The sequence below is a fragment of the Ptiloglossa arizonensis genome, chromosome 10 (assembly GCF_051014685.1).
Source record: "Ptiloglossa arizonensis isolate GNS036 chromosome 10, iyPtiAriz1_principal, whole genome shotgun sequence".
Taxonomy (NCBI): Eukaryota; Metazoa; Arthropoda; class Insecta; order Hymenoptera; family Colletidae; genus Ptiloglossa; species Ptiloglossa arizonensis.
Genome location: NC_135057.1, coordinates 2534617 through 2556879, shown reverse-complemented (window position 1 = coordinate 2556879; position 22263 = coordinate 2534617). Strand labels below are relative to the sequence as shown.

The window sequence follows — 22263 nt, the reverse complement described above, 5'->3', positions numbered from 1 at the left end:
GAAACGAACAAAGAAACGGAGAAACGAACAAAGAAACGGAGAAACGAACAAACAAACGGAGAAACGAAGAAAGAAACGGAGAAACGAACAAAGAAACGGAGAAACGAACAAAGAATCGGAGAAACGAACAAAGAAACGGAGAAACGAACAAAGAAACGGAGAAACGAAGAAAGAAACGGAGAAACGAAGAAAGAAACGAAGAAACGAAGAAAGAAAGAGAGAAACGAACAAAGAAACGGAGAAACGAACAAAGAAACGGAGATACGAAGAAAGAAACGGAGAAACGGAGAAAGAAACGAAGAAACGAAGAAAGAAACAGAGAAACGAACGAAGAAACGTAGAAACGAACAAAGAAACGGAGAAAAGAAGAAAGAAACGGAGAAACGAAGAAAGAAACGGAGAAACGAAGGAAGAAACGGAGAAATGAAGAAGGAAACGGAGAAACGAAGAAAGGAACGGAAATACGAAGGAAGAAACGGAGAAACGGAGAAGCAAACGGAGAAACGAAGAAAGAAACGGAGAAAAGAAGAAATAAACCGAGAAACGGAGAAATAAATGGAGAAACGAACAAAGAAACGGAGAAACGAACAAAAAAACGGAGAAACGAACAAAGAAACGGAGAAACGAACAAAGAAACGGAGAAACGAAGAAAGAAACAGAGAAACGAAAAAAAAACGTAGAGACGAAGAAAGAAACTGAGAAACGAAGAAAGAAACGGAGAATCGGAGAAATAAATGGAGAAACGAAGGACGAAACGGAGAAACGAACAAAGAAACGTAGAAACGAACAAAGAAACGGAGAAACGAAGAAACAAACGGAGAAACGAAGAAAGAAACGGAGAATCGGAGAAATAAATGGAGAAACGAACAAAGAAACGGAGAAACGAAGAAAGAAACGGAGAAACGAACAAAGAAACGGAGAAACGAAGAAAGAAACGGAGAAACTGAGAAAGAAACGAAGAAACGAAGAAAGAAACAGAGAAACGAACAAAGAAACGGAGAAACGAAGAAAGAAACGGAAAAACGAAGAAAGAAACGCAGAACCGAAGAAAGAAACGGAGAAACGAAGGAAGAAACGGAGAAACGAAGAAACAAACGGAGAAACGAAGAAAGAAACGGAGAATCGGAGAAATAAATGGAGAAACAAACAAAGAAACGGAGAAACGAACAAAGAAACGGAGAAACGAACAAAGAAGCGGAGAAACGAAGAAAGAAACGGAGAAACGAAGAAAGAAACGGAGAAACGAACAAAGAAACGGAGAAACGAAGAAAGAAACGGAGAAACGAACAAAGAAACGGAGAAACGAACAAAGAAACGGAGAAACGAACAAAGAAACGGAGAAACGAACAAAGAAACGGAGAAACGAACAAAGAAACGGAGAAACGAACAAAGAAACGGAGAAACGAACAAAGAAACGGAGAAACGAACAAAGAAACGGAGAAACGAAGAAAGAAACGAAGAAAGAAAGAGAGAAACGAACAAAGAAACGGAGAAACGAACAAAGAAACGGAGATTCGAAGAAAGAAACGGAGAAACGGAGAAAGAAACGAAGAAACGAAGAAAGAAACAGAGAAACGAACGAAGAAACGTAGAAACGAACAAAGAAACGGAGAAAAGAAGAAAGAAACGGAGAAACGAAGGAAGAAACGGAGAAACGAAGGAAGAAACGGAGAAATGAAGAAGGAAACGGAGAAACGAAGAAAGGAACGGAAATACGAAGGAAGAAACGGAGAAACGGAGAAGCAAACGGAGAAACGAAGAAAGAAACGGAGAAACGAAGAAAGAAACGAAGAAACGAAGAAAGAAAGAGAGAAACGAACAAAGAAACGGAGAAACGAACAAAGAAACGGAGATACGAAGAAAGAAACGGAGAAACGGAGAAAGAAACGAAGAAACGAAGAAAGAAACAGAGAAACGAACGAAGAAACGTAGAAACGAACAAAGAAACGGAGAAAAGAAGAAAGAAACGGAGAAACGAAGAAAGAAACGGAGAAACGAAGGAAGAAACGGAGAAATGAAGAAGGAAACGGAGAAACGAAGAAAGGAACGGAAATACGAAGGAAGAAACGGAGAAACGGAGAAGCAAACGGAGAAACGAAGAAAGAAACGGAGAAAAGAAGAAATAAACCGAGAAACGGAGAAATAAATGGAGAAACGAACAAAGAAACGGAGAAACGAACAAAAAAACGGAGAAACGAACAAAGAAACGGAGAAACGAACAAAGAAACGGAGAAACGAAGAAAGAAACAGAGAAACGAAAAAAAAACGTAGAAACGAAGAAAGAAACTGAGAAACGAAGAAAGAAACGGAGAATCGGAGAAATAAATGGAGAAACGAAGGACGAAACGGAGAAACGAACAAAGAAACGTAGAAACGAACAAAGAAACGGAGAAACGAAGAAAGAAACGGAGAAACGAAGAAAGAAACGGAGAATCGGAGAAATAAATGGAGAAACTGAGAAAGAAACGAAGAAACGAAGAAAGAAACAGAGAAACGAACAAAGAAACGGAGAAACGAAGAAAGAAACGGAAAAACGAAGAAAGAAACGCAGAACCGAAGAAAGAAACGGAGAAACGAAGGAAGAAACGGAGAAACGAAGAAACAAACGGAGAAACGAAGAAAGAAACGGAGAATCGGAGAAATAAATGGAGAAACAAACAAAGAAACGGAGAAACGAACAAAGAAACGGAGAAACGAACAAAGAAGCGGAGAAACGAAGAAAGAAACGGAGAAACGAAGAAAGAAACGGAGAAACGAACAAAGAAACGGAGAAACGAAGAAAGAAACGGAGAAACGAACAAAGAAACGGAGAAACGAAGAAAGAAACGGAGAAACGAAGAAAGAAACGAAGAAACGAAGAAAGAAAGAGAGAAACGAACAAAGAAACGGAGAAACGAACAAAGAAACGGAGATACGAAGAAAGAAACGGAGAAACGGAGAAAGAAACGAAGAAACGAAGAAAGAAACAGAGAAACGAACGAAGAAACGTAGAAACGAACAAAGAAACGGAGAAAAGAAGAAAGAAACGGAGAAACGAAGAAAGAAATGGAGAAACGAAGGAAGAAACGGAGAAATGAAGAAGGAAACGGAGAAACGAAGAAAGGAACGGAAATACGAAGGAAGAAACGGAGAAACGGAGAAGCAAACGGAGAAACGAAGAAAGAAACGGAGAAACGAAGAAAGAAACGAAGAAACGAAGAAAGAAAGAGAGAAACGAACAAAGAAACGGAGAAACGAACAAAGAAACGGAGATACGAAGAAAGAAACGGAGAAACGGAGAAACAAACGAAGAACCGAAGAAAGAAACAGAGAAACGAACGAAGAAACGTAGAAACGAACAAAGAAACGGAGAAAAGAAGAAAGAAACGGAGAAACGAAGAAAGAAACGGAGAAACGAAGGAAGAAACGGAGAAATGAAGAAGGAAACGGAGAAACGAAGAAAGGAACGGAAATACGAAGGAAGAAACGGAGAAACGGAGAAGCAAACGGAGAAACGAAGAAAGAAACGGAGAAACGAAGAAATAAACCGAGAAACGGAGAAATAAATGGAGAAACGAACAAAGAAACGGAGAAACGAACAAAAAAACGGAGAAACGAACAAAGAAACGGAGAAACGAACAAAGAAACGGAGAAACGCAGAAAGAAACAGAGAAACGAAAAAAAAACGTAGAAACGAAGAAAGAAACTGAGAAACGAAGAAAGAAACGGAGAATCGGAGAAATAAATGGAGAAACGAAGGACGAAACGGAGAAACGAACACAGAAACGTAGAAACGAACAAAGAAACGGAGAAACGAAGAAAGAAACGGAGAAACGAAGAAAGAAACGGAGAATCGGAGAAATAAATGGAGAAACGAACAAAGAAACGGAGAAACGAACAAAGAAACGGAGAAACGAACAAAGAAACGGAGAAACGAAGAAAGAAACGGAGAAACGAAGAAAGAAACGAAGAAACGAAGAAAGAAAGAGAGAAACGAACAAAGAAACGGAGAAACGAACAAAGAAACGGAGATACGAAGAAAGAAACGGAGAAACGGAGAAAGAAACGAAGAAACGAAGAAAGAAACAGAGAAACGAACGAAGAAACGTAGAAACGAACAAAGAAACGGAGAAACGAACAAAGAAACGGAGAAACGAAGAAAGAAACGGAGAAACGAAGAAAGAAACGAAGAAACGAAGAAAGAAAGAGAGAAACGAACAAAGAAACGGAGAAACGAACAAAGAAACGGAGATACGAAGAAAGAAACGGAGAAACGGAGAAAGAAACGAAGAAACGAAGAAAGAAACAGAGAAACGAACGAAGAAACGTAGAAACGAACAAAGAAACGGAGAAAAGAAGAAAGAAACGGAGAAACGAAGAAAGAAACGGAGAAACGAAGGAAGAAACGGAGAAATGAAGAAGGAAACGGAGAAACGAAGAAAGGAACGGAAATACGAAGGAAGAAACGGAGAAACGGAGAAGCAAACGGAGAAACGAAGAAAGAAACGGAGAAACGAAGAAAGAAACGAAGAAACGAAGAAAGAAAGAGAGAAACGGAGAAACGAACAAAGAAACGGAGATACGAAGAAAGAAACGGAGAAACGGAGAAAGAAACGAAGAAACGAAGAAAGAAACAGAGAAACGAACAAAGAAACGTAGAAACGAAGAAAGAAACGGAAAAACGAAGAAAGAAACGGAGAACCGAAGAAAGAAACGGAGAAACGAAGGAAGAAACGGAGAAACGAAGAAACAAACGGAGAAACGAAGAAAGAAACGGAGAGTCGGAGAAATAAATGGAGAAACAAACAAAGAAACGGAGAAACGAACAAAGAAACGAAGAAACGAAGAAAGAAACAGAGAAACGAACGAAGAAACGTAGAAACGAACAAAGAAACGGAGAAACGAACAAAGAAACGGAGAAACGAAGAAAGAAACGGAGAAACGAAGAAAGAAACGAAGAAACGAAGAAAGAAAGAGAGAAACGAACAAAGAAACGGAGAAACGAACAAAGAAACGGAGATACGAAGAAAGAAACGGAGAAACGGAGAAAGAAACGAAGAAACGAAGAAAGAAACAGAGAAACGAACGAAGAAACGTAGAAACGAACAAAGAAACGGAGAAAAGAAGAAAGAAACGGAGAAACGAAGAAAGAAACGGAGAAACGAAGGAAGAAACGGAGAAATGAAGAAGGAAACGGAGAAACGAAGAAAGGAACGGAAATACGAAGGAAGAAACGGAGAAACGGAGAAGCAAACGGAGAAACGAAGAAAGAAACGGAGAAACGAAGAAAGAAACGAAGAAACGAAGAAAGAAAGAGAGAAACGGAGAAACGAACAAAGAAACGGAGATACGAAGAAAGAAACGGAGAAACGGAGAAAGAAACGAAGAAACGAAGAAAGAAACAGAGAAACGAACGAAGAAACGTAGAAACGAAGAAAGAAACGGAAAAACGAAGAAAGAAACGGAGAACCGAAGAAAGAAACGGAGAAACGAAGGAAGAAACGGAGAAACGAAGAAACAAACGGAGAAACGAAGAAAGAAACGGAGAGTCGGAGAAATAAATGGAGAAACAAACAAAGAAACGGAGAAACGAACAAAGAAACGGAGAAACGAACAAAGAAACGGAGAAACGAAGAAAGAAACGGAGAAACGAACAAAGAAACGGAGAAACGAACAAAGAAACGGAGAAACGAAGAAAGAAACGGAGAAACGAACAAAGAAACGGAGAAACGAAGAAAGAAACGGAGAAACGAAGAAAGAAACGAAGAAACGAAGAAAGAAAGAGAGAAACGAACAAAGAAACGGAGAAACGAACAAAGAAACGGAGATACGAAGAAAGAAACGGAGAAACGGAGAAAGAAACGAAGAAACGAAGAAAGAAACAGAGAAACGAACGAAGAAACGTAGAAACGAACAAAGAAACGGAGAAACGAAGAAAGAAACGGAGAAACGAAGAAATAAACCGAGAAACGGAGAAATAAATGGAGAAACGAACAAAGAAACGGAGAAACGAACAAAAAAACGGAGAAACGAACAAAGAAACGGAGAAACGAACAAAGAAACGGAGAAACGAAGAAAGAAACAGAGAAACGAAAAAAAACGTAGAAACGAAGAAAGAAACTGAGAAACGAAGAAAGAAACGGAGAATCGGAGAAATAAATGGAGAAACGAAGGACGAAACGGAGAAACGAACAAAGAAACGTAGAAACGAACAAAGAAACGGAGAAACGAAGAAACAAGCGGAGAAACGAAGAAAGAAACGGAGAATCGGAGAAATAAATGGAGAAACGAACAAAGAAACGGAGAAACGAAGAAAGAAACGGAGAAACAAACAAAGAAACGGAGAAACGAAGAAAGAAACGGAGAAACTGAGAAAGAAACGAAGAAACGAAGAAAGAAACAGAGAAACGAACAAAGAAACGGAGAAACGAAGAAAGAAACGGAAAAACGAAGAAAGAAACGGAGAACCGAAGAAAGAAACGGAGAAACGAAGGAAGAAACGGAGAAACGAAGAAACAAACGGAGAAACGAAGAAAGAAACGGAGAATCGGAGAAATAAATGGAGAAACAAACAAAGAAACGGAGAAACGAACAAAGAAACGGAGAAACGAACAAAGAAGCGGAGAAACGAAGAAAGAAACGGAGAAACGAAGAAAGAAACGAAGAAACGAAGAAAGAAACAGAGAAACGAACAAAGAAACGTAGAAACGAACAAAGAAACGGAGAGACGAAGAAAGAAACGGAGAAACGTACAATGAAACGAAGAAACGATTCTCCGTTTCTCCGTTTCTCCGTTTCTCGGTTTCTCCGTTTCTCCGTTTCTCCGTTTCTCCGTTTCTACATTTCTCCGTTTCTCGGTTTCTCCGTTTCTATGTTTCTCTGTTTCTCCGTTTCTCTGTTTCTCGGTTTCTCCGTTTCTCCGTTTCTCCGTTTCTCCGTTTCTCCGTTTCTCCGTATCTCCGTTTCTCCGTTTCTCGGTTTCTCCGTTTCTCCGTCTCTCGGTTTCTCCGTCTCTCGGTTTCTCCGTTTCTCGGTTTCTCCGTTTCTTTCTTCGTTTCTCCGTTTCTTTCTTCGTTTCCAGTTTCTTTCTTCGTTTCTCCGTTTCTTTGTTCGTTTCTCCGTTTCTTTCTTTGTTTCTCCGTTTCTTTGTTCGTTTCTTCGTTTATTTCTTCATTTCTCCATTTATTTCTCCGATTCTGCGTTTCTTTCAAAGTTTCTCCGTTTATTTGTTCGTTTCTCCGTTTCTTTCTTCGCTTCTTCGTTTCTTTCTTCGTTACACCGTTTCTTTCTTCGTTTCTCCGTTTCTTTCTTCGTTTCTCCGTTTCTTTCTCCGTTTCTCGGTTTATTTCTTCGTTTCTCCGCTTCGTTCTTCGTTTCTTCGTTTCTTTCTTCATTTCTCCGTTTCTTTCTTCGTTTCTCCGTTTCTTCCTTCGTTTCATCGCTTCTCCGTTTCTCCGTTTCTCCGTTTCGATTAAATAATTATAATAGTTATAATTTCTATTATAAATCATTTGAGCTATAGTTAAATTATACACTAATACTCTAAATACATATTTAATATATTTTTTAATCTCTTTAGCCTCCAGAAGAATTTAATTTATACTATTTACTGTATGTAATAATTTACACTGAATCGGAAATGAATCTAATTATTTATTTATAATAATTATTTTTTATTCACTTATTTTACCAAAAATTTCGATTCTTCATGTATTAATCAAATGTTAAATTGATATATCTCATAGACAATTATTACTTTCCATGTTTTAAAACTTTAGGAAACATCTCTTTACTTTGAAGTTCGATCAAACTCAATTGCTAGAGGCGAATCAATCATTTTTAATGTATAAATAAGATGCACATTGTTCGATCAATATAGGGAACATGCGTAAATATTAATAACAATATCTGAAATGAACAAACATTCACCGAAACCATTCGCCCTCGAAGATTTCGCAATATCTTGATGTTTGTTTAACATAATTATTAACAACCGTCGTAGGATCATACATTAGGCAATTATTAACAATGTCCTAGTATAAGTAATGGCTTAAAATATCATTTCGTTGAAATATTCCTTGTTCGCGAAGGAATTTTTCCTTGAGATCCAACTGACATTCTCAAGGCTACACGTATCGATTATCGATTCACAAGTATAATATTTGTCGCGGAGATTTTTCTATCTAAAAAAGCGCGTAATTGAATTTGGGCACTTTTGTGTAAAAAATACCACTTCTACGCGTATTGTGCAAATTATAAGAATTAAACAAATGTTAAATTAATGTATCAAATGAACAATTGTTACTTTCCGTGCTTTAAAACCTTACGAAACACGTTTTAACGTGGAGTCTCGATCAAAATCAATTTCGACAAGTTTCTCAATTAATTGCAATACATAAATAAGGTGCACATTGTTCGATCAATATAGGGAACATGCGTAAATGTTAATAACAATCGCTGAAATGAACAAACATTCACTGAAACCGTTCGCCTTCGCAGACTTCGCAATATCTTGACATTTATTTATCATAATTATTAACAACCGTCCTTGGACCGTAGATTAAACAATTTTTGGCAATGTTTCGTTATAAAAAGCCATCAATTTCTTGAAATATTTGGTTAGATCGAACAAATACGATCGAAGAAGCCGTGGGATAAAATAAATGAATATTTCTCTACATATCGGAATTATAGTTTGTATGTATGCAAATATATTCTGAACCCGCAATTACAAATCCCTGTAACGTGGTAATTACATGGGTTGCCATCTATTGGAGAAAGGGTTAAACTACACTTAAGGGGTGAAAACACCTGGCGGAGAAACGCTCAAGTTTGTCGAGGAATTGTTCTGACTTTCATCAATAGATGGCTCCACAAGCATTATCTACCGACATTACAGATGAGTATCCCCTTTCGAATGCCATTGCCTTCCGTGCGATAAAATAAATGAATATTTCTCTACATATCGAAATTATTGTTTGTATGGATGCAAATATATTCTGAACACGCAATTCCAAACATTTGTAGCGTGGTAATTATATGGGTTGTTCTCTATTGGAGAACAGGTTCGTTAATTTTCGCGATTTCTGTTAACATTTATGCATGTTCTCAATATTAATCGAACAATGTGTATCTTATTTATGCATTATAAATAATTATACTTATAGAAATTGATTTTGATCGAGATTCAATGTAAAAACTTGTTTAGTAAAGTTTAAAAGCATGAAAAGTGATAATTGTGCATTAGTCCAATAATTTAACATTTATTTAATTTTCATACTTTACACAGTACGCGTAGAAGTTATATTTTATTCTCAAAAGTGCTGAAATTCGATTAATCGCTTTTCTATATAGAAAAATCGTCGTGATAAACACTTGTGAGTTGATAATTGATACGTGAATCCTTGATTCGAGGTATTAAAGATTTTTAAATGTATAAAGGAAGGCTAGAATATACCGTGGAAGGTTTAATTTTACATTTATTCGAAAGATGAAACATACAAAAGTTTGTACAAAAGTATTTATTTATTTTATCGCACGGTAGGGAATATCATACAAATGGAAATACTTATCTCTAATGTCGGTAAATTGTACTTGTCGCGCCATCTATTTGTGGAAATTAGAACAATTCCTCGACAAACTTGAGCGTTTCTCCGCCAGGTGTTTTCACCCCTTAAGTGTAGTTTAACCCTTTCTCCAATAGATGGCCACCCATGTAATTACCACGTTACAGGGTTTTGTAATACAATGGTATGTGTACTTTTCCGCTAGGCCATTCCAGTTATTGATTTCGAGTATCAGACTTGCGAAAATTTTGATGGTTTCTCAACCATTCCTTAACTTCATACTCCCATATCTCGCGAACGGATTGACGAACTCGAGAAATTCCTGACGCATCTGAAAGCAGAAACTCACCCGATTACAACGGTATGTGTATTTTTCCCCTAGGCCATTGTAGTTATTGGTTTCGCGTATCAGACTTGCGAAAATTTTGATGGGTTCTCAACCATTCCTTAATTTCAAACTCCCATATCTCGCGAACGGATTGTCGAACTCGAGAAATTCCTGTTGCATCTGAAAGTAGAAACTCGCCCGATTACAATGGTATGTATACATAGTTTCTATGAAAACATATACGCCATCTAGCGTGAAGAAGAGGTATTTGAAATGCATGAAATACGAAGTACATACTTACATATAATGGAAATATTTTAACACAAAAGATTAATATGTATTCGATTTGATATAAAAGATATTTCATGAGTCACCTACTTCCAAATGAAGTATTTTTAGTTGAAATAACATATAGTTGTTTCTTATTTGTATTATTCATACTTGGTCATTTTGTATCGCAACTTGCAAAAATCCAAACTGTTCCCGATTATCGCGCTATCTTCAAGATAGTTAATTAGCTGTGGTGCTGTTATGATATTGTTGACATTTTTATAAAGTGAAAAAGTATCGCTATATTTGTCATTTGCAAAAACAATGAAATCTTTACTCAATGAGCAATGACCAATGCTGTTTTGCCAAATTGAAGGTGGTTGTATTGTATAAATGTAATATCATTCTTTGATAAACACTTAACCTTATTTCCGTCGCTCTTCTTATAGAAAAGAACTGTACTCTTTTTTGTATTTATATAGCAACAGAGCATTTCATCCATATGATACACTGAAAGACTTTAACCAATATAGATATTAATAATAAAAGTTGTGAAAATGGATAGCCTTTTCACACAAAATATCTCAGATGAATGGGTAGATATACCATATACAGATGAGCCAGTTTGGGTTCTTGGGAAAAAATACAATGCCATAAGAGGTTTAATAGTTAATTACAATAAAGAGATCTTCAATAAATTTGATGTGTAAGATCTTAAATTTCAGAATTCGACGCGATTCGTAGGGATATAAGGTCTAGATTGTGGTTCACCTATCGCAAAGGTTTTGTACCTATTGGTGGCTACAATTCCACGTTTACATCTGACAAAGGTTGGGGTTGTATGTTAAGATGTGGACAAATGGTCCTTGGTCAAGCTTTAATTACATTACACTTAGGTAATTTATATTTATTTAACATTAAAGCCACATTTTATGTCTGATTATATATTTTATTATTTTATACTTTAATTCTTTTCATTTATTATATTTTTATATATTTGATTTCAAGTGTTAATTCCGTTTATATTTATACCAGTAAAACAAAACTATATGTAATTATACGAATTACTTGTTTAATAAGGGATAAAATAACTTTGTACAGTCTTTATTAACATACACATAAAAATAGGTAGAGACTGGCAATGGACACCAGAAACAAAAAATAGCACGTACCTGAAAATTCTGGAACGCTTTGAAGACAAAAGGAATGCTGCATTCTCTATTCATCAAATTGCATTAATGGGAGCATCTGAAGGAAAAGAAGTTGGACAATGGTTTGGTCCTAATACAATAGCACAAGTATTAAAGTACATATTTTTGATATTTTAAACGTTTGCATGTGTAAGAGTATTGTATCATCAAATCATAATTTTCAGAAAGTTAGTTGTGTATGATGAATGGAGCTCGATTACAATCCATGTGGCTCTGGACAATACATTAATAGTTAATGATATCTGTAAGTATATGTATATCATTGAATGCTTCTTATTTGCACGTATATATTTAGTGTTTATTTTTTGTACAATGTATTCAATTTCACTAAACATTTATAGTGAGGCAATGTAGAGTAGAAGGAGGCACAACAGCAGAAGCAGATGGTAATATACCATTGAAAGCACCTAGCCAATGGAAGCCTTTATTACTTTTAATACCTCTTCGTCTTGGATTAAGCGAGATTAATCCTATTTACATTAATGGACTTAAAGTAATAAATAAACAAATGTTCTTGCATGAATGGCTAGAGATAAACTGAAACACAAATGAAATTAAGGATATTCTATTCATACATATAATTTTTCAGACTTCATTAAAGATTCCACAATCTCTAGGAGTAATAGGAGGAAAACCCAATCTCGCATTATATTTCATAGGATGTGTTGGTATGTATAATTTTCTGTGTTTATTTAAGTATTTAAAGTATATAAAATTATGTACCTAAATTAGTTACATTGTTTTTATATACAGGAAACGAAGTAATTTATTTGGATCCACATACAACACAAAGATCAGGTAGCATTGAAAAAAAAACAGAGGAAGAAGAAATTGAAATGGATATAACCTACCATTGCAAGGCTGCTAGTCGTATTCCTATTACAGAAATAGATCCTTCTGTAGCACTTGTTAGTAAATAATTAAACTTGTTAATTAAAAATTAATTAATTTCTAATAGTATAAATAATTTGTTTTAGTGTTTCTTTTGTGAATCTGAAAAAGATTTTAAATCTTTATGTAAATCTATTCAAGAAGAGTTAATCACACCAGAAAAACAACCTCTGCTTGAATTATGTGCAGAAAGACTAGCACATTGGTCTCCAGCTGAAGATGCTGCTTCAGAAACAAAAGCAGCAACAAGTTGTAAGTTATTTTATATACATACAAGATAAAAATTACTTTCTTAAGTAAAACATTTTTTATTCATTAAGAATTCATAATCATTTATTAATAGCACATAGGAGATTTATACTGAATTAAATTCACAACAATCGAGTTTATATTTTCATTTTATGAGAAATGTTACTTAGGCAATATTACATTCAGTAAAGTTGATTTATTATAGTTCATCTTAACAAAATTTTTTGCAGCTGTAGATTTTGAACATATAGATCCACAGAATGATATGTCTGATGAAGACTTTGAACTGCTTGGTTGACATTTAATCACCAATTAAGATCAGTCTGCAATATAAGAAATATGTATATAATAGCCTGGATGGTTCCATTCATACACACATTAAAATAAAACTTTTCATTGAATATGCATACTTGAATTAAACTAGTGCTATTCCAGTACTAAAAGTTGAATAATAAAATAATTTATACCAAACAATTAAAATATTGCATATATTACTTATATTTAAATTTTTCGGATTTGAATGATTTATGCATTGTTAATATAATATACGAATTTTGATACAAAAAAAAAACTGCTGTTCGTAAAGAAATATTTGCTTTTATATGTAATACAGTATATACTTACTTATTCATACTAACTGAACTAGAATTAATGTATACTAACTAAATTAAAGAAATGATCAAATTACTTTAGTAATTATACATTTGAAGATAACAAGATTTTTTAAAATAATCCATTTCAATACATCTCTTAAAACCCAATGCATTTTCCTCTGGGGCAGATTTGAAATCCAAAACTCTAGAATGATCAACATATGTGCCTCTGAGTAAAGAAGCATTTGGTTTCAGAATATATAAGTTGTTAAAAATTATGTTGTGTTTTACTTTGTGTAATACCATCCATTACAGTATTAAGGAAATATGTGTATTTATTTACTTCAAAGTATGATTGTAATATATATTATGCAACAAGGGAAGGTCATAATACAGGCAAGTGCTTTTTAAACAGGATCAGGCTTAAATTATAAAAGCAAACCATTATAAATAAATTGCAGAATATTAAGTACAATTGATCACCAGTCAATTTGATATAAAAATATTTTTAAATAGTGAAATTAAAAAAAATTCTTATGTGTAAATATTTGAAGATTAATAATTTCCTAAAGAATTAAGGTAGAGTAAGAAGGAGTAACCCTCTATCTACCTGTGTGAAAATAAAAATTTATATATCATTCGTTATATCTTCATTTAATTTCAATTTCTAAAGTTATTTTTTATAAAAACAGTTGCTTAACTACGTCTCATATTTTATAATTTAAGCCTAATGTCATTCAAAAAGTATTTATCTAAATTGTGGCTTCTCCTTGTAAATCTATGATTCTTCAATATCCCCTATCCATACAATTGTTATGTTGTGCTTCTTGCTCAATAAGCTTTATTTTAAGCAATTCAATAGATAGTATGTTGTCACATAATTCTGTTGCTACATAGAATCCTTCATACTCTGGCTGCATTATGTTCAAAAACATTATAGATAACATTTCCTCTGGTATTTTGATGCCAACTTTTTCTAATTATTTTGTCTTATGCTCAAACTTGTTCACAAACTGCATTGTAATTTGATTTTCTTCTTCATTGTTTGTATAAAACAGTTTTTCTCATTGAACCTTTTACTTCAAGAATTTTTTTTAATATTGCTCATGCTTCAAACAACGTTTTTGCTTCCATTATATGGTTAAACTGTGACTTTGTTACACTTAATAATATAAGGGTAATTCTCCATTTATATATGGTCATAAATTATTAAAGTTTAATATTTTTCTTACTTCTAGTTTCCACATATCGTAATTTACCTTAAAAAGTTTTTGTATTTTTTAACTTTCACTAAAGAACGCCATCGTTTTTATTTTTTTTCTTCAAGTACCTACCAATCTTTTCTTTTGTCTATCTCTTTATTTAAACAGTAATTTTGTGTTTATTTGATATATCGTTTAAAAATACTCTACATGTCTTCATTAAATGTTTGTAAACATTCGTTAATTGACTCTATTCGCGCACACATGTTCAACTGAACACCACATGCAGCGATGCATATACAGTGAGTCACAAAATTATTTGCTCAGTTTTTAATGCAGTAATGATGAATTAAGTAACCAGGCAATGAAAGACTTTTTCAGACTTCTTTTAATGGATATTCATTATTTACAACTCAGTGTAACAAAATCATAAAAAAAGTGAATAGTTTTAATTTATAATAAAAAAAAAACGTATCATATATATTTTTAAAATCACAAAGTTATTCGCTCATGCTACGAACTGATTAAAATAAATGCAATCGATGTGAATTTGATAGGTATTTGTTTATGATTCTTGCTGAAAATAATCAGTATAACGTAGACGAGTGGCCAAGAAGCATTAATTTTCATATATAACTTTTTATTTTAATAATTCAGTATTATGAGTAGAAAAAGTAAAGAAATAAATCTGGAAGTCAGAAAAATCATTATTTTTCATTGGAAAAATAGAAAATTTATTAGGGATATAGGAAAAATTGCTTGCAAAAGTTATTTTACAGTGCGACACATTATAAAATGATACGTAGAAGAAGAACAAGTAGAAAATAAAATAGACCGTGTTAGAAAACAATTATTAAATTCCGCAGAAGAGTGATTTGTAGTGAGAAAAATCAAAAAAGATCCAAAAATGAGTGCTCCCAAACCAAGATTTTTCTAGAAAAGAAGTTTCCCATGAAACAGTTAGAAGAACACTGCTAAAAAATGGGTACAACGGCCGCAAAGCAAGGAAAAAACCTTACATAAGTGAGATTAATAGAAAAAAAAAAATAAAATTTGCGAAAAACTATATTTGAAAGCCTCTTGAATTTTGGCATGTTACCTTTTGCAATGAAAGCAAATTTAATATTTGGAGTTTCGATGATCCGCAAAAGGTTTGGCAAAAACCAAAACAGAGTTGCATTCGAAGAACTTGCATAGTACCGTTAAGCACGGGGGCGGTCATATAATGGTTCGGGAATGCATTAATTATCATGGTGTAAGTAATCTTAAAATTATTACGGATACAATGAACAAAATAGAGTACTTAAATATTTAAAAAAAAAAATTTTAAGTAAAGTGCTCAAAAGATGGGGATCTTAGATGTTTTCTATTTGTACCAAGATAACGACCCCAAGCACAAATCAAAAGTAGTTCAAGAATGGTTGCTATACAACTGCTCGAAAATAATGAAAGCTCCACCTCAGTCACCGGATTTAAATCCTATCGAGATGGTATGGAATATATTAGATTCTAAAATACGTAAACATTCAATTAAAACTAAAACTAAACTGCAAAACAGATTACAAGAGGAATGGCAAAAAATTGACTTTAATTATTTACAAAAAATAGTGAGATTAATGCCAAGAAGGCTTGTAGAAGTTATAAAACGGAAAGGGAATCCCGCTAAATATTAATTTTATTAAAGTAATAATTAAATTAGTAATTATTATGAAATGAGCGAATAATTTTATGACGTGAAAAAGTGTAAAGATTTGTTATGATTCGATTTTTTGCAAGTATAAATCAAAACTTTTCATTTTTTTTTACGTTTCTAATACTGAGCTGTAAATAATGTATGTATATCCAATCAAAGAAATCTGAAATAGTTCTTCATTGTCAAGTTACTTAATTTATCTTATCGCATTAAAGACTGAGCGAATAATTTGTAATCCACTATACATACACATACACATACACACAAACTGATCTATGATTTTTTTCTGTAACAATAGTATGTAAAATTGAAATTCAGGGATTCAAAATATTATCTTTTATAAATTAAAAATATTATCGAAAAAGGATATAATTTCAATATTAATATGTACTAATATATATACTTAAAATTTATATACTTATCATTATTATTCGTTTTAAATAGGTTATATTTAAAAATCTTTAATATTCAGATATTGAAAGTCATGTAAGCTGTATAGAATTGATAGATACATTTATAAAAATATTCTACTGTTTTTGTGAAAAATTATAAAATTTAAACATAAATATTTTATAAACATAATCATAAAATTTTTTAATACGATAAAGAACATAATAATTCCTAAAAGTGCTTCAACAATTAACTTTAATGTCATGTTATTAAGTGTGAGTTCTTAAATTTGCATTCAGAGATATGACGAAATTTATTACAATTTAATATAAATATACATTTTTATAAAACTTATTAAAAATACTATTAAGCAATTAGTCTACTACTACCCAAACACTTGTTGTAATACAAATATTAAAGTAATTGATTATTATGTAATATTTGCACAAACAACATAAATATTAGATTAATTTTGAAGAAATAAATATTTTATACCATATACATTTAAGATAAAGAATATCTGCACTTTATAAACAGTGAACTGTATTTATTTAAATGTCATAAAATTTTCTGTAATAAAATAAAACTTAAAATTGAGAAGTATTTTATTGTTAATTAAAAAAATGTATGATTATAACTATAACAAATTGTGACAGCATAAAATACATAAGCATCATATTCAAAATAATCTACTAACAGATTATTTTATTTATATGTATGCAATATGTTAGAGTATAAGGTAACTTGGAACATTTTACTTCAACATTATGATATTATTTAATGATGTTTTTACGAAATTGCTACTTTTGAGAAGGTTTATTTAATACTACATCATATGTAATACTGTCTTATTGCAGATTATTTGCTATAGTTTAAAATTTAATTTAATTATAGTATAATATAATAACTTTCAAGAATATATAATAGAATATTTCATACATTTTTCTAAATAATTAAAGAATATAAGTATGTACTACATTAGAAAACTTATTTAAATGTAAAATATTCATACTTACATTACACTTTTATTATCTACCATTACTAATATATATGATTTTAAATTAGTACATTTAAATGTTATTAGTCATTTAGATATGAACTGTTACACTTAAATGTTACTAGTTATTCAATTTAACATACTCAATTGTGAATTATCAGATCACATGTTTATAGAATTCATTCATTTCAGTTTATACAAAAATAAATGTGTTCATGTTTGTACACAAAACTCATATTATTTAAGAATTATATTCTAGTATTTTATTTCGTATGCACTACGTATAATTAAATTGTTATTACAATAATAGTGTATAATATGCACAATTATACATAAATCTTGTAAACATATACTGCAAATGAAATAGAAAAATTTATATTTCCAAAGGAAAATAATATTAAAAGCATGGTATGTATTTAATATTAGCAAGTTTCAGGTATAAAGCCTATCGTATGATAGTAACCTATTATTGCACTTTTTAATAAATTCATTAAATATTTGTTAATAAACAAAGCAAACTACAGAGTGCAATTGCATAAAATATTGAATATAACACATAAGTACAATCAATGCAAGAAGTAGTATTTTTATCAATTTAAAAGTAGTGCTGTATTCCACAAAAGGAGACTTTTTATAATAAGAATGACCAAGACATCACATTTTTCGGTATTATAGCATAAGGTATGTACACTTATTTCTTAGAAACTTACAAGTACTAGTCGTTAATATGCAATTAATGACTAGAATATCTTTGGAAAAAAACATCCTAAATTCATTGTGTGACTAAAACATTATTGATTCTTTCTGGCCTCTGATGCACCATAGTTACGATGTTTTAAATTGATTACAACCACGGTAATATTGTCTGCAGAACCCCTAAATATTAAAGAAACAAATATGTAATAAATGAATGTTTTAAATTAACATTTAATATAATAGAAAAGTTCCTTTACGTTACCTGTAAAAGCTTTGCAATGTAATACTTTTTGCACCAAAATGTGGTTCATTTATATGTTCTTTGATGAACGCAACAGCTTCTTCATTTGTAAAAGTGTCCCATAAACCATCTGATGCCAGAACAATAAACATTGGATTATGATCATTAAGATCAAAAGTTAAAATATCTGGATCAGCAATTACTAATTTTTTATCTTTTAATGGATAATCTCCTAAAGCCCGAGAAGTAGCTAATATACCAGCGACTCTCCATACACCATTAAATGTTACTAAACCACCAGCTTTAGATATTCTTCTTCTTTCTCTTTCCTATAAATAATTTTGATAAATAAAAAATATTGAGCTGGAAGTTTGTTTACATAAATAAAAGTACATACTTGTTGAGGTTTATGATCAAATGATAAAGGTATTGCATTGCCTTTTCCATCGCACATAACACCTCTTGAATCTCCAACATTTGCTACAATCAATTTATTGTCTTCTAAAAGTGCAATCAAAGCAGTTGTACCTAAATCCGTATAAATTTTATGAAATTATTTTGAACTTTGAATAAATAAAATAATATAGCCTCAAATAAATTATTACCAGCTACATCCATATTCTTTTTGGCAGCTTTAACTAATAATCGATCGACTGCTAACACTTCATCAGTTAGTAGTCTACCATAGTTTATTTTATTTCCATCAAGATAATTTGTAATATCCACTTTTGGTGGTTTCTCTGTTGTTCTGCATGGTCTTACCTTGAAGTAATAATAACAGATATATTTTCTTATATCCATACAAATGATATTAATATTAATACTACCTCTCTTGTAATTGGTCTTTGTAAACTATCTAATTTATCAAGTAATTCTGGATCAGTTACACCAACATTCTTTTTCATAAAATCATCTGTCAAAGATGTACTCAGTGTCTTGCGAAAAGATTTTTTGCGTTCAGGAATAACTGTATCACTTTTCTCATCTTTTTGTTGTTCCTCAACATTAATTTCGTCTTCTGAGGTACGTGGTTCTCTACCAGCTATCATGTCTTTTAATTCAATTACTTTTTTATTAATGTTCGGAATTAAATTATCATATGCATAATCTGCTGCAAACTGCAAAAAAAATTTGATCTAAATTTATTTTATATTTGCTAATGATAAATACATTCATAATATTAGCATGTAATTAATACATTATTACTAATGTATTTTATTATATTTTTGAATGATAGCATGTGTCTTTGTAATCCCTTCAGTTATAATTATATGAACTATCATTATAATCATTTTCAAAGTGTAGTTATCTATTATTTACATGTTACTTTAATATTTTATAGAGATATCAATGTATGAAAAATACAATTTCTTTATTAAAAATATTTTTCAATTCAATATTTTTAAATTCTATAATCGATTTATTACTATACACTGATATCCCTTATTATACTATAACAATCTATTAAGTGAAAATTGCTTTATGCGCTACTTTATTATTAAAAAAATATTTCATGTAATGGACACCATTATAATAATATTTGTTAATTTTTCTATAAGCTAAACAATCATAATTTAACAAAGCAATTATTATATAAAAATGTAATGAAAAACTTCTTGTATGAATCTATAGTTTGTATACAATCTAAAGAAATGATATAAATTATTCAATTAAAAAATAATACATTTATACATATGATAAATTCATTGCAGTCCCACTAAATTCTATATTTTTATTTTATAGGTTTTTAATTTAATTGTTATTATTATATGATTACATATACTGAAAGGCACTTATTTCATATTATTTCTTATTTTTTTATCTGTAATTTTGAAAACAATGATCATATAAGATCATAAGATAATAATATAAGATTTATAATACTACATGAAATGTATACAATTAAGAAGTAAATTTTTCAAAATATTTAATTTTTAAATAATTAATTAAATTTTTTCAATATTTTAATAAGTTAAATTATTGATTACTGAACTTACATCTCCACCATGTCCATCAAATACTGCAAACAAAGATACACCTGTGTTATTTATGTTTTCTTTTACAACAAAACGATCTTCCATATGAGCTCTATGACCTTGTACAGCATAGGCAGCAATATATCCTTGCTTTAATTGCAAACTAAGCTTTACCCCATTGTTTACAGAATCATTAACTAGGAATTGTAGTTTCGATACCTATTAATAATAAATTATTGTATAGATTTATTATCCTCATAGTGCTGAAATTTTATGTACACTACAATTACATACTTTCAAATTAAAAGCTTTTACTATTTTATAATGCTTAAAATTGTATATAATAATGATCTGAATCATAATACATATATGTACTTAAATAATAGGCTATTTTTTAATTGATTTCTATAATTTATATACTTTTGATGTTGTACGTCCAAGTGTATATTGAATTCTTCCTAATAATGATCGACTCCATACATCAACTGCTTGTATATAAAATAGAATTATTGCCAAAACTGCTCCACAAATTAATACTTCTGGCTTCAATGCATAAGCCCTCATGATCCTCCAAAAATAACCTAAAGGAGTATTTATCCCCGCATTTAATCCGGTAGGAATACCCACTGCAAACTTTGACACTAGCTTCATGTGTGATACGTATGTCTGTTGCACAATTTCAAAAGCATATACAATTATCATTAGTGATTAATTTTATAATAAAAATGTAAATTTTTAATTAATAATATTTATTTAAAAATGTTGTAATTATGAAATCTTACTATCTATTATTTTACAATCAAATAATAAATTGTATTTATTCGAATTTCTGCTCAAAGTGTGAGTTGTAAAAAAAAAAAAAAACGTGAGCAACTAAATCGAACTATTTTTACATACGAATTACGTGACATGAAAATCGTAAATCTAATGTGTAACAAATTTTTCCATTTCAAAGTGAATTTGGGTAAAATAAAGAAATAAAATTGCTTTATCATTTGTGTCACCTGATACAAAATCCTGTCTTCAAGCTCGTCATCCATAATATATCGTGAAAAACACCTTGACTCAAGCCAGTTTTACAGCCGTTCCAAGTTGGAAAAAATTCGTCAACTATTTATGAAAATGCATGCGCAACTAAACGCAAAACACTAATATAGTTTACATTAATAAATCGATAAAAATTTGTAGTCATTCGTTCGAAACGTTTTAAAAAATCGTATTTAGCGGAAATTAATTTGTACAGTATCTGGCATCTACAGCAGACGATACTGAATTACAAACGTTACTATAGATCAATCCTTAAGCTCACGCCGCAATTTAATGCACGCGGTATTTTCAGCAATGTATATTATTTGTCCTACTTATTATAATAATTAATTAAAATCAATTACTTTATATATCCTGGAGTTAAATTAATTTTACAGTTTGATATCAGTTTCCTTCATATAATATACTGATGATTAAATGATATAAAAAACGAAGAGATACGAACATTAATAAATAAATATAATTATAAAATTTGGTATTTACAATTGGTTGTATGTATCTTTAATGATTATTTCAAAGTATTTCGTTTATGTCTTTGAATTAGTTTAAAAATAAGACATTATATTAAATAGGATCGTTTTCATATTATACGAAAGTAAGCTCAATTAATTTTCATGTTATATTAATAAGTTACATTTCCAATGAATATAAAATATGTAGAAATTTTCAATTTAGTAACGTTTGAAATAGAGGTATTTAAAATACTATTTTAAATAGTGAATAAGTGGATATTAAAGTAAATTTAAATAAAGTAATATTTAAATAAGAATGAAATTTCAAAAAATAAAATAATTTCATCTGAGTAACCGACAAAAGTAATCTGATTGATGTATTTGAAAGTATTTAAATCATTAAAAATTTCGAATAATAATGAGAAAAATGTAAAGAAAAGTAGTGTGTCAATTATTAAAATCTATACAAATCAGTATTTAGA

At 31.1% G+C, this 22263-nt stretch overlaps 2 protein-coding genes across 6 annotated transcripts; one reads left to right on the top strand and one right to left on the bottom strand.

Annotated features, from left to right (window-relative positions):
• Window positions 1-9763: 9763 nt before the first annotated feature.
• Atg4a (Autophagy-related 4a) lies at window positions 9764-14142 on the top strand. 3 transcript variants are annotated; one of them, XM_076321369.1, is made up of 10 exons: window positions 10230-10538; window positions 10626-10803; window positions 10869-11039; window positions 11272-11449; window positions 11519-11598; window positions 11696-11847; window positions 11944-12022; window positions 12108-12262; window positions 12332-12497; window positions 12725-14140. In XM_076321369.1, the coding sequence occupies exons 2-10, from the start codon at window positions 10701-10703 to the stop codon at window positions 12790-12792; spliced, it is 1152 nt and encodes a 383-aa protein (XP_076177484.1). In that variant the 5' UTR covers window positions 10230-10538; window positions 10626-10700; the 3' UTR covers window positions 12793-14140. The 3 variants fall into 3 exon arrangements, with proteins under 3 accessions (XP_076177486.1, XP_076177484.1, XP_076177485.1); XM_076321371.1 differs by lacking the exons at window positions 10230-10538; window positions 10626-10803 and adding an exon at window positions 9764-9906 and having other exon boundaries at window positions 12725-14142; XM_076321370.1 differs by lacking the exon at window positions 10626-10803 and having other exon boundaries at window positions 10230-10519; window positions 12725-14142.
• On the bottom strand, window positions 12615-21547 carry LOC143151885 (protein phosphatase 1L). Of its 3 annotated transcripts, none has more exons than XR_012993458.1 (9): window positions 21287-21547; window positions 20703-20948; window positions 20304-20501; window positions 19134-19424; window positions 18912-19068; window positions 18704-18834; window positions 18328-18635; window positions 18080-18245; window positions 12615-12817 (listed from the first exon to the last, which is right to left on the bottom strand). XR_012993458.1 is itself a non-coding variant. In XM_076321367.1 (8 exons), exons 1-8 carry the CDS (start codon window positions 21320-21322, stop codon window positions 18161-18163), a joined length of 1452 nt encoding a protein of 483 aa, XP_076177482.1. In that variant the 5' UTR covers window positions 21323-21547; the 3' UTR covers window positions 17766-18160. The 3 variants fall into 3 exon arrangements, 1 of the variants encoding a protein (XP_076177482.1); XR_012993459.1 differs by lacking the exon at window positions 12615-12817 and adding an exon at window positions 17634-17721; XM_076321367.1 differs by lacking the exon at window positions 12615-12817 and having other exon boundaries at window positions 17766-18245.
• Between the last annotated feature and the right edge of the window lie 716 nt (window positions 21548-22263).

Excerpts from the sequence above, each read along its gene's own strand:
- Atg4a (XM_076321369.1), top strand. The coding sequence starts at position 10,701 with ATGGATAGCCTTTTCACACAAAATATCTCAGATGAATGGGTAGATATA. Across the intron at positions 10,804-10,868 it reads AAAATACAATGCCATAAGAG|AATTCGACGCGATTCGTAGG; the intron begins GTTTAATAGTTA and ends CTTAAATTTCAG. Across the intron at positions 12,263-12,331 it reads TAGATCCTTCTGTAGCACTT|TGTTTCTTTTGTGAATCTGA; the intron begins GTTAGTAAATAA and ends AATTTGTTTTAG.
- LOC143151885 (XM_076321367.1), bottom strand. The coding sequence starts at position 21,322 with ATGGATGACGAGCTTGAAGACAGGATTTTGTATCAG. Across the intron at positions 20,502-20,702 it reads TTGGACGTACAACATCAAAA|GTATCGAAACTACAATTCCT; the intron begins GTATATAAATTA and ends TATTATTAATAG. Across the intron at positions 19,069-19,133 it reads AAAGACCAATTACAAGAGAG|GTAAGACCATGCAGAACAAC; the intron begins GTAGTATTAATA and ends TATTACTTCAAG.